Below are 12687 nucleotides of genomic sequence, written 5' to 3'. Positions count from 1 at the left end.
GAGAAGTGATGTTTTGACTCTAGTTAAAAAATTTAACGTTACCTTAAAAATTGTTAACAAACAGAACATAAAGATTAACAATTTAATCTCTCTTTTTAATTTTATTTTTAATAATAATTTAATCTTTATAATTTTAATATTTATAATTATTTAGTATTTCTAAATTTAAACTAACTGCTTCAATTTATGATTGATTAAAAGTAAATTATAATAAAATGACTATTCCATTAAAATAAATATACCTTGAAGGCTAACTTATTTTTTTCTTGAAAATAAATACTTAGGTAGTAAGGTTTGTCATATTTTAAAAATTAAATTATAAATTATTTAAATAAATGTATGCCTATAAATACCCGCATGCATTTTTCTTCTATTCAATAACAACCTCAAGATTATTTTTCCTTTGCCCCTATAGACCAACAAAAATGTTGATTAGAAAACTTTCCCAAGCAATAACCATTTGCCTCATAGGCTTAGCGATGGTGCATATTTCCCATGCTCAAAATTCCCCACAAGACTACCTCAATGCTCATAATGCTGCTCGTGCAAGGGTGGGTGTTGGACCTATTAGATGGGACAACAAAGTTGCTGCTTATGCACAAAACTATGCCAATAAACGCAAGGGAGATTGCCGGCTTGTGCACTCCGTTGGACCTTACGGTGAGAATCTCGCATGGAGCAGTGGCGACCTCACCGGCTCGGCTGCGGTGAAAATGTGGGTAGATGAGAGGCCACACTATGACTATAACTCTAATTCTTGTGTTGGTGGAGAATGCCGGCACTATACTCAGGTAGTTTGGCAAAACTCGGTTCGCTTAGGCTGTGCTAAAGTGAGTTGCAACAGTGGAGGCACAATCATCTCTTGTAACTATGATCCTCCGGGGAACTATGTTACTCAACGTCCTTATGATCTTGTATCCATCTTTTAGATTTTTTCCCCCTTGATTAAGCTATCATTAAAGCATAATTATTGATGTTGTATAATTAAGGCTTAATTGTTGTTGTTGTATAATTAATCAATGATGTGTGGAAAATATCATGAATAAGTTTATTAATTCATCATGGAGATTACGTAATTTTTGTTAAACTCCTTTTCTCGTAATTAGAAATTAATAATTTTGCTTTATGAATACTTCTTAAATTGGAGTGTTTTAATTTTTAATTACTATGGGGAATAATCCATATTTTGGAGAATATTTAACATTAAATGGAGAAAACCATATATCATTATATCCTCCAATAAAAATAATAAAAGCAGAGATAAAAATTTCCTTTCCTTATCATGATTTTACTCTAATTCGTTTAATCCTGCTGGAAATTAAACTTGGTTTAATTAAAAAAAAAATGGGGAATGTTTTTGAAAACAATAATAAATGTTTAATTTGTATTGAATAGCCAAGGGAAAATTTTATATATTAAAAAAAACAAAGAATTTACCAATAAATTTTAGTTGGTGATATTGTAATATTTTTAAGGTTATGAAATTTCAAATTAGTATATTAGTTCAAATTAACTATATAAAAAAAATTAATTCATAAAATGGAAAAAATTCTAAAAATTGAATTTTTTTTTTTACAATTGGTTTTAATTAAAACTTAAACTCAAGATTTCACAATTGGAGATCATTTTAGTACCATTAAATTAAAGCTCATTTGTGATTAATATCGAGTTTATCATCTAAAATTATGAAATTTTAAGTTTAATTTTAATTTTAATTTTAATTTTAATTTTAATTATAATTTAATTAAAAATATGGGATTAAATAAATTTTTTAATAATTACTTAAATGCAATGAAATAGAATTGATTTTCTAAAACAAGAAATAGAACTGATAAATTCAGTTATCTAAAATAGAATGAAAACAACTCATTGAAAAAAAAAATTGAATAAATTCAATTTTTCTAAAAATGTTTCAAGCATTTTGTAAAGCTTTTGTTTTATTGCCCAACCTAATTAAATATACTGTTTGTCCTCTGATTTCAAAGAGAAAGAAAATAATAAAACTAATACTAATATATACAAAAATATTTTCCATTTTAATTTGTATTCAATCTGTTTATTGAATTATATTTTCTGAAGAATTTTTTTTGAATGGTCTCAATTTTTTTAATAATATTAACTTCTTCATGTAACGTTGGTGGCGGCAACCCACAGTGATCGCACACATATGACCATTTCTTCGTTCATCCACCAGCAACCCATTAGAAATGTCAAAATTTATAGCTGTGTCTCGCATCTTTATCTTATTAATTGATAAAATCCAAAATTAGTGAATTGAATGGCTCCATTTTTTGATTGGGTCTTAATTAATTGTTTGTGGTTGTTGTTTTTCTAGTAATTTGCTGCTTAAAGCCATGGTTTATCATCAATCTGTTTTTAATTTTAATTATAATCTGTATCACTATGCATTGTATATAAAATTTCATGATAAATATGTTGTAAAACGTGAGATATTTCGAGGGCTATACCATTGAAAAACTACCTAACCCGCATTCTTCTCAACAAGCCATTTTCTCACTTTATATTGAGAGAGATGTTCATAAATTGTAAAAAACTAAAAAAAAAAAAAGTGGATTAAAAAAAAGTGAAAATTAATGAGTACTACAAATTCCTTGGGGCAGAGAAAATTTTGGTGCAAGATAAAGGTAACAATAGCATTATGTTTGGAGGAGATTTTTTAGGGTAAAGTTTTTTAAATTAATAAACTTGTTTACGAAGAAGGTAACATTTTTTGTAGATTTAAAAACCTCACTTTTTTAATGGTCAAAGGTTAATTTCATCCTTGTACTTTTTAGGCAAGTCCAATTTAGCCTAAAATTAAGATTTTGTCCAAACATATCTATAGGTTTCATTTTTTACTCAAAAAATTCCCACCTTTTGACAAATCTAAAATGCGTGAGTACCACAAGTGATTGAAGTGCGTGAGTTAATTTTAATTGAATAAAAATTTTTTGAAGCAATTAAAAAAAGAAAAGCATCTTCTAGACACTAATTAAAGATGATCTACTCAGGACCTCACATAAACCCAATACCCTCTATTCAACCTTCCACAAATAGAGACCTCCATCATGATGCTATCTCCTTAACCAATCTAACTACTCTCCATTTAACCCAGCAAGCTGTTGGTTTAATCAGAATGTGGGAAATTGCTTTTACGAAGTGATAATCTCAACAAGTTGCTTCTCACCCAAATACACCTACAATCAGATGAGCCTTCCTTTTGGAGATAATTATGGCAACCAAGTTTGCTTTTAATTACCTTCCATTTCATATTTTTGCTTCGATTAATTGAATACTTTTATTTAAAAATTAAATAATTATTTTAGAGAAACATACAATAGAAATAAAATTGCATGTTTGATAGCAATAGAGAGATTAACACAGGGTTTAGGGTTCAATGGTTGTTTTGACTTGTGGTTTGATTTGAATAGGGTTTAAAAAGAGAAAAAAAAATGCAATCCGATGGTATTGTTGGTTTAGTTTTGGTGCTTTTCATTAGGTTTAATCTTTAGTCAAAACCAGAAACTAAACTAAGTATGTCAAATCAAGTGTTACCGAATGTCTTAACTTAAAGAAAATTTAGCAAGCAATATCAATATAACACTTGTCAACTGAGCTAAATTAAAATGGAAGTTATTGTCCTGTGAAATCTAACATCTTCAACCTCCTATGGGCTTACTATAGCTAGGACTTGGGATTAGTAATTGTATCCCATCTTTTAAGTGAAACTACACAAATATACCAATCACAAGAGCATAATAGGGTAATTTGATTGGGGTTTTTTTTGGCGAACCAGATTCCAAGTTAGAAAAGTACATAGTTCTAGTTTTTCTTTTAAAGTATCACAGTTAATGCCTTTTTTTTCTACTTTCAACAAACATTTATATTTTAAAGCAACAGGTATTATACGTGACTACTGAGAGAAATTCAAAATTGTAATAGATGGATCCAACTTTGTGGTATGTGATTGGGAAAAGTAAAGTGTTCAATGTGAATGATATAGATAGGTTGCATTACCTGTAGCTTAGGAAAATGATTGAAAAGTTGATTTACCATAATAGACCTATAGTTTATTATGCGAAACCTGACTAAGCTTTAAATAAAGGACTAAAAGTTGTTTATAATGACAAGGTGATGTTTGAAATATTATCTTTGGTTGATGATAATGACTATGTTAATTTTTATCTTGAGCATGCCATAGATGATGTTGAGGTACTAGGGGATGGTTACTCTAATAAAGTTCTTTTACTTGAAAATTCTTCGCATAATCCTACTTTGGAGTAAAAAAAAAATGATAATTTGAATGTGGGTGGGAGTGATGATGTTTTTGGTGGAGTAAATGTGTAAAGAAGTGACGCTATAGACTTTAAGGGTAATAATGATTATTATGTAATTTAATCAAAATTTGATACTAATTTAGAAGATGAAGAATTCATGAATGGATGAAGAATTGATGAATGCTAGAGAAAAAAAGAAAAGAACTAAATGCAAGACAACATGCATGAAGTAATGCAGATTTTGATAAACATGTAGTAGGTCATGAGAATGTTAGAGAAATTAATGACAAAGAAGTAAGAAATGATGAACCTCATGTAGAGACTGAGGTCATAGGCAGTAAGGATGAGGTTTCCAGTGATACAGAATATTATGACTCACCAAATAAAGTTAGCTTAAAGGAGAGTGAAAATGAGGATGGTGAGATTGAAATTAGGAGGAGGAAATCATGTAGAATGGCTTATGACCCTAATTGTGAGAGGCCTTCCTTTGTACTAGGCATGGTTTTTTCAAATGCAAGAGAATTTAAGGAAGCATGCAGAAAGTATGGAATAATGAGGGTTGTAGAGATTCATTTTGAGAAGAATGAGCTACAGACACCATATTTTGGCCGATCAATAACTTCATCATTTGGTAAAAATGACAATTCTAGTTTAATTAATATGCGATTGGTTTTCATTTGTTAAAGTTTTAATGTTCATCAATTACATGTAGTCAGTTTCTGAATGGGGGTTCGATCCCAACATTATCTAATCTCAATAAAGGTTACAATTCTGCTGTAGTCCAACCTTGGGATTGCCCGAACTCAATAATAATGATTTTAAGTTTCATTAAGCTCAATCCTATATATTTGATCAAGTTTCAATTTATCGGAAGTTTGAGTGCTGATTATCTGATCTCCAAGCTCATTCTTGTTTTAGTTTTAATTGAAGTTTGATTTCCTGGTTTAGGTCCAATTTTCATCTACAAGTAACCTGATCTCAATAATTGTTTTTATTTTATTCTATAGTCTCGTCCTCAGACCAACTGATCTCAATAAAGTTCAATTTTATATACTTGCTTAAATTTCAATTTTATTCTCGATTGAAGTTCAGTTTTATGTTTTATTTCCAATTTCTATGATGTTAGTTCTATCTCTAAAGCTCATTGCATATAATTAAGCTTGTAATTTAATGCTAGTCAAGTGATTATCCGATCTCAATAAAAAATTGAGAAAGATCGATCTTAAAGAAATCTTTAATTAAACATATTTGATATTACATCACTCCGTGGGCCGATCCTCCTCAGCCCGCTCATCAGTTAAATTAGTTACATCCTCTCCCTCTGACTCGTTCTCGCTCTCAGCTTCAACAGCCGGAGCGAGCTTCTAGAGCCAGGTGAAGTCCTTTTCAGGATAGCGATTGATGAGCTCAACTAAGAGATCATCATGGGCCTGCACATAGGCGCCAGCTTCCCTCTCTAAGGCTTCTTTCTCCTTTGCATTTATCTCCTCAGCAAACTTAGCCAGGTCGGTAGCTCGACTAGCCTAGGTAGCTTCTAGTTTCTTTCATAACCGATATGTTAGCTCTTTAGAAGACTTTGCCTATTGCTTTAATTCTATAATCTAGGCATTTGCAATTGAGAGCTGGCTCTTAGAAGCCATGGCCAGCTGAACTGCCTTAGAGATCTCTCCCCTCAGAAAGTTGACCTTCTAATTGACCATGTGCTAGGTAGCGACGGCCTCCAAGCTCAGCCTCATTGAATGGTTGAGGAGTTCATCGATGCTCTCGAAGGCCATTTAAGCTCGATCTTCAGGAAAGCAAATTGAAGCACCAATGACTCAAGCTAGGTCTGTGTTACCTCACATGGTGTAATTTCTCTCTAATGAGCTAATTAGTATTTGAGCACCTCAGGAGAGTGGTCACCCGGACAGGACTACTTGCCCTGAGGATTCACCTTCTGAAGCAGTAAAGACCGAAGGTTGAGTAGTGGGTTATTCCAGGGTAGAGACTGACCCCTCAGTAGCAGGTTTCACTTGAGATTAGGCTAAGGAGCTCATCCCTTCCACTCAAGCTTGTTTTTAGGCCTCGAGCTCAGCCCTTGTGGCAGTAGCAGTAGCCTCCTTTTTCTTTAGAACCTTTCTAGCAAGCTCTCTTTTTCTCTTCCGAGCTGCCTTATCACCATCACCTCCTGCCATATCTGCATATAAAAAGAAGTCAATTAGTTCATAATAATCATAGGACTTAACACGAGAAGCTTTACCCTTCCTGGGCCTGAGATTAGAGAACTGGAGCGGGACGTCTTCTTGGGCGATCATGTTCATCATCCACCATTTAAGCTCAGCCCCAATAAAGTCCGAGCATAGGTATCTGCGAGTGTTTACCTGAATCTTGAGCCCCTTCACCATAGCCTTCTCAACCTCATTGAGATCGATCTTGTTTTTTGGCCTCTCAGCGAAGTAATTCTAGCTCCGTGGAATGCCTTTGAAGCCACGAGGATCTCGGCTCCACAGAATAAAAAATCGATCTTTTTAGTTCTTCAGCGAGGAGGGGAGATTAGCTAAGAGCCCATAGTTGGACTTTGCCTAGAAGAACCAATATTCATCATTCTTTCATCGGACAAGTCGATATAATTCGGCAAAGACTTTCACCATGGTTCCAAGCCTTTAGCTCTACATAAACCATAGAAGGCCACTAGAGTTTGCCATGATTTCAGATGCAGTTGAGCCACGGAGATTCGATGGTATCTTAAGACATCCTTATAAAACTAATCCAAGGGAAATCACAGGCCGGCTTTGAACTGCTCTTCATAAACCATAATCTGATCTTGCTCCTCAAAAAAGTAATATGCTCGGAGATCTCCATGACATTTAATAAGCTCAAAAGCATCGATCGAGAGATTATATTCCTTATTGATCTATGCCAGCTTGGATCATTTAAGAAGTGATGCTACCTTATTCACCAGGAGATCTTCTTTCCTCAGATCGAAGCTTATTCCTGGCTTGGCCTGGTAGATTGGTTAGAGATTGGATGAACTACTACTTCAATCTCAGGTCGCCCACTTGGTTCAACCTCTTCACCCTCATCGAAGGTCCATGAAACGTGTACTGATGGTAGGCTCGCTACTTTCTGACCATCAGTGCTACTCATTTTCTAGTGAAGAAAGAGAATGTGCGATGAAAAAATATCAAATACTATACCTTAGATGAAAAATGTTGCTAAAGATCAAGAACTAAGGAGAGAACTCGCCAGAGATTTGAAAAAAGAGAGAGAAATCAAAAATGCAAAATGTAAGAGTGATAGCCTCCCCCCCCCCCCTCCCCCTCCCCCTACATATATAGCCTTAGGCATTTAATGCTTGTGTGACCCAAAGTGATATCTCAGTTAAGAAAAATATTTAATGTTTTCTCGATATTCAATGCACACTAGAAAAGACCAGATAAGGATAGATCGGATAAAGGGGTTTTGAGCGACCACAGAGATTGGATCAAAAGAATTCGAATAAAGGGTGATGTGGAGAGACTACAAGTTCTTAAAAGATCGAAGAAAGTGACTTCATAAAGGGAGACATAGGACAAATCAAGAGGGATCAGATGAGGATGTTTCAGATGACTAAAAATCAGTTCAGATGGAGGGACCTGATAAAGAGATTGGAAACCTCTAGATCAGAAGGATGTCAAACTAAGATCGGGATAGAAAGGTTATGTGAGGATTTCAGAGACATCACTTTGAATCCTAGCCCTTGATTTGTAAGATCAATTTTTCAGCATCAGATTTGAGTTAGTTAAAGCGATTGGGGTATGATTCAATATTCACCATTAATCCTACTTATAAGGATGAATCCGAGCTATTTATTCAAAGCAGTTAAAGCATTTTAGTACGCTTCAATCTCCACCGTTGATTTTATTTGTAAGGACAAATCTCAAGCCCTCGAATTAAAGCGATAAATGCAAATTTGGTACCTTCAATCCTAACCCTTAATTTGATTTGTAAGGCATAACTCCCAACTATTGGATCAAAGAAGAAAAGGATGGAGGAGTGCTAGATTGATCGATGCCTTTTAATCCTTAGTCAATTTTAATTCTTGACCCTCGAATCTTGCCCTTTTAAATCCAGACCCTTCCTTTTTTTCCATCTTGAATCCTAGCTTTCCATTTAAGGCCTCCATTCCCTATAAATACACAAAATTTCCACTGTTGAAGGGGTCCTTTTTTGCAAAAAAGAGCTTAGAGAATATAGGAGAGAGGCTTTAGAAACGTTAGTTTTCTAAAGAATCTCCCTCATAGCGTTAAAAAGCTCACATTACTCTTCTCAAATTACCCTAGCTTGCTGTCTCAAAAGATTGATTTGATAATCCTAGGGATCCATTTCAAAGCATCAAGCATCAAAACCTACTCCTCCCATTACCATTAGAGCCTATTACAGGTAAAATTTTTGTGGATGTCTACGTCATGTTTCTTTTAATGTGAGTATAGTTGGGTTATATCCAAATGCTATATAAGCTAGAATCCAGATTTAGTGGATATTTAGTCATGCCGAACCTTTAGGGAAATAAGGCTTAAATTGACCCACACGTGTCTTGCAAATATTTTTATTTTAACTTTATTGTGGTGCTGTAGAAAAATAATTATTTTTGTCTTCGTTTTATATTGAAAAGCATCATATTTCTAGCTCTGAAGCAGTGATTAGATTTTGGATAAATTAATAGGAATAAAGAGTTCAGGAATAGTGATGGGAGTATGGAGAGAGTTCGGACACAATAATAGGAGATCAGAAATAATAACAGGGGACCAGGTATAATGAGATGAGTTCAAAAATTGTGTGGTGTTAGCAAACCCAGTAGTGATGTACCTTGTGAAGGAGAGAATGAAATTGATTAGTTATGAAAGATAAGAAATTCTATTGGAATGAATCAAGGGATAAGAATAAGTCAAAATTAATCAATGTAACACCCAAATCAACTTTAACAGAAAAAAAGAAAGGATTTCTTTTTGGTATTTTATGATTTAAGATGCAATAGTGATAAAAGACAAAATTAAGATGATAACTAAGGAATGTAAACTTTGATAAGAATAATCTCGCCATAAAGAATACAATCCTAATGAAGATGTCACACAAGGAACTCTTGTGATAAGTCAAAACTTTGCCACAAACAAATAATGTTTGATAAGAAAGAAAAAGCAACACTTACTATTATGATTAAAATTCAGAATGCTTTGAGCTTACAAGAGTTACCTTTATATAGGCTGATTACAAGTACTATAAAGGAGAATAGCAAGGTTACTAAATAGGAAGTTTGAATAGTCTTCTAAATAAGAAATAATATTGAATTTTTTAGGAAAAACACTTCAAAAATTTGCCCATAGAGTGATGCACGAATTTAAGGAGATTTTATGACTTTTCAACCTTATTTCCTTCCTTATTTGAAAAATATTTCAATCTCCTTCTCATTTCTTTGACTTGGTCAATTCCAAATAGCAAATAAGAGCCTTTTACACACATATGGGCTTATTTTCTTCATAATCAACCCATTATCTTTATTTTAACTTAAACTCAAACATTTTAGTATGCAACCATCTCACATGCCTCATGGACTTGCCAAGTAAAGCCCAACTTCTTTAATTCTGAATATAAGCAAGCAAAGTGATAAGCTTGCTTTTGGACCTGGTCAATGGGCCCTCGTATGTCATGTCATTATGTGGCACATCATCTCCCCCTTGTTGATTAGGATTTGCCCTTAAATCTAATTCTTCCCCATCCTCAAAATCATCTTCCAAGTAAGGAGAAAGATCCCTCATATTGAAAGTAGAAGAAACATTATACTCACCAGGCAAATCCACCTTATAGGCATTGTCATTGATCCTTACTACCACACGGAATGGACCATTAGCTCTTAATAACAGCTTGGACTTCCTCTGATTTGGAAATCTCTCTTTCCTCAAGTAAAGCCACACTAGATCACTGGGTTCAAATAGCATTTGTTTCCTCTTCTTATTAACAGTTTTCCTGTATTGTTCATTTTTTGCCTCAATGAGCTTTTTAACTTGATCATGCATAGACTTCACCATCTTTGCCTTCTTCTTCCCATCAACATTGGATCTTTCTTGAATAGGAATTGGCATCAAAACCATTGGTGTCATTGGATTGAAGCCATATACTACTTCAAAAGGAGAGTGCTTAGTTTAACTGTGCACACTTCAATTATAGGCAAATTCAACATAGGCCAAGCATTCATCCCAACCTTCAAATTCTTCTTGATGATAATTCTTAGTAAGGTAGAGAGAGTCATATTCACCACTTTCATTTGCCCATCTATTTGAGGATGACAAGCTATGCTAAAGAGGAGGTGAGTTCCAAGCATCTTCCACAAAGTCTTCCAAAAATAGCTTAGGAACTTGGCATCATGATCTGAAACAATGCTCCTTGGAATGCCATGCAACCTAACAATTTCCTTAAAGAAAAGGTTAGCAATAAGAGAAGCATCATCAGTTTTATGGCAATGAACAAAATGAGCCATTTTAGAAAACTGATCAATAATAACTAATATGGAATCTTTGCCCCTTTGAGTTCTAGGCAAGCTAAACACAAAATCCATGCTCACATATTCCCATGGGTGATTAGGAATTGGAAGAGGCAAATACAGCCCTTGCGCCATCTCCTTGCTTTTAGTCTTCTTCATGCCACACATTTCTCCAATACCTTATGCACATCTTTCATTATACTTGGCCAATAGAAATGCTCCTTTAAAACTTCCTAAGTCTTCTTTTCATCGAAATGGCCAGTAAGACCCCCTCCATATGCCTCCCTTATCAATAATTCTCTGATAAAATAGTTAGAAATACACAACTTTCCCATTTTAAAGAGGTAGCCATCATGTTGGTAGAATCCCTGAAAGGCTTTCTTTTTGCCAGAATCATAGATAGAAGAAAAGTCTCTATCTGACTTATATTGCTCAATCATCAATTTAAATCCTAACAACTTAGTATTTAGCAAGAGATTAAGGCATACCTCTTGGATAATGCATCAGCCACAATGTTGGAGTGTCCCTTCTTATACTTGATCACATATGGGAATGATTCAAGAAACTGCACCCATTTGGCATGTCACTTGTTCAGTTTACTTTGTCCTTTTAAGTGCTTCAAGGACTCATGGTCTGTGTGGATAACAAACTCTCTTAGCAAGAGGTAGTATTGCCAAGTCTCCAAGGCACGAACAAGAGCATAAAACTCTTTATCATAGGTTGAGTAGTTCAAACTAGCTTCATTCAACTTTTCACTGAAATAAGCATTGGGACGTCCTTTTTATATTAGAACAGCCTCGATTCCCACTCCAAAAGCATTGCATTCTACCTCAAAGGTCTTTAAAAAATCCGATAATGCAAGTATTAGAGTAGAGGTCAGTTTTGCTTTAATGAGTTCAAAGCTCTTTTAGGCAGCTTCACTCTAATTAAATTTCCCTTCCTTCTTTAAACATTTAGTGGGGGCCATGATGGTGCTGAAATTATTTACAAACCTCCTGTAGAAAGGCCATGAAAGCTTCTCACCTCTGAGACTATAGTTAGTACTAGCCATTCTTGTATTACTTGCACCTTCTCTTTATCCACCTCCACACCATGTTTGGATACCACAAAGCCAAGGAATGTGACTTGATCATGGCAAAAAGTACACTTCTTGATGTTCACATACAACTTTTCTTGGCATAGAACTTCAAAAATAGCCCTTAGATGCTTGAGATGATCTTCAAAACTCCTGTTATAAATCAAAATATCATCAAAATAAATAACCACAAATTTGCTAATGAAGTGGCAAAGTACATGATTCATGAGTCTCATAAAAGTGCTAGGAGTATTAGAAAGGCCAAAAGGCATGACCATCCACTCATACAACCCAAACTTTGTTTTAAAGGTTGTTTTCCATTCATCCTCCTCCTTCATTCAAACTAATGGTAACCACTTTTCAAATCAACTTCTGAAAAGACAATAGCACCATGTAATTCATCAAGCATATCATTAAGTCTAAGAATGGCATAGCGATACTTTATAGTAATTTTGTTGATGGGCCTGCTGTCAACACACATGAGCATGGAACCATCCTTTTTGGGCACCAATAAAGCTGGAACAGAACATGGGCTCATGGATTCACGAACATAGCCCTTTTTTAATAGCTCCATAACTTACTTATGCAACTCCTTAGCCTCTTCGAGATTGCTTCTATAGGCTGGTCTATTTGGTAATGCTGCTCCAAGAATGAAATCAATCTGATGCTCAATGCCACGGAGGGCAGCTAGTCCCTTTAGCATCTCTTTAGGAAAAACATCTCCAAATTCTTCTAATAGTTTGGCCACCGTGGGAGGAACTACAATGTGGTTAGATTCTAGCAATTCTTTAACAATAACCACAAAAACAAAATTGTGGTTAGTGATAGCCTTCAAAACG

The 12687-nt window shown here is 34.4% G+C and overlaps 1 protein-coding gene across 1 annotated transcript; it reads left to right on the top strand.

Moving 5' to 3' along the window:
- Positions 1–363: 363 nt before the first annotated feature.
- On the top strand, positions 364–1059 carry LOC110662812 (pathogenesis-related protein 1). Its single transcript, XM_021821935.2, has one exon. The coding sequence runs from the start codon at positions 426–428 to the stop codon at positions 927–929; it is 504 nt and encodes a 167-aa protein (XP_021677627.1). The 5' UTR covers positions 364–425; the 3' UTR covers positions 930–1059.
- The last annotated feature ends 11628 nt before the right edge of the window (positions 1060–12687 follow it).

Source organism: Hevea brasiliensis, chromosome 5, assembly GCF_030052815.1.
Source record: "Hevea brasiliensis isolate MT/VB/25A 57/8 chromosome 5, ASM3005281v1, whole genome shotgun sequence".
Lineage (NCBI taxonomy): Eukaryota > Viridiplantae > Streptophyta > Magnoliopsida > Malpighiales > Euphorbiaceae > Hevea > Hevea brasiliensis.
Note: the sequence above shows the minus strand (reverse complement) of the source record. Positions and strands in the feature narration are given on the sequence as shown.

Coding starts and splice junctions, on each gene's coding strand:
- LOC110662812 (XM_021821935.2), top strand. CDS start 426: ATGTTGATTAGAAAACTTTCCCAAGCAATAACCATTTGCCTCATAGGC.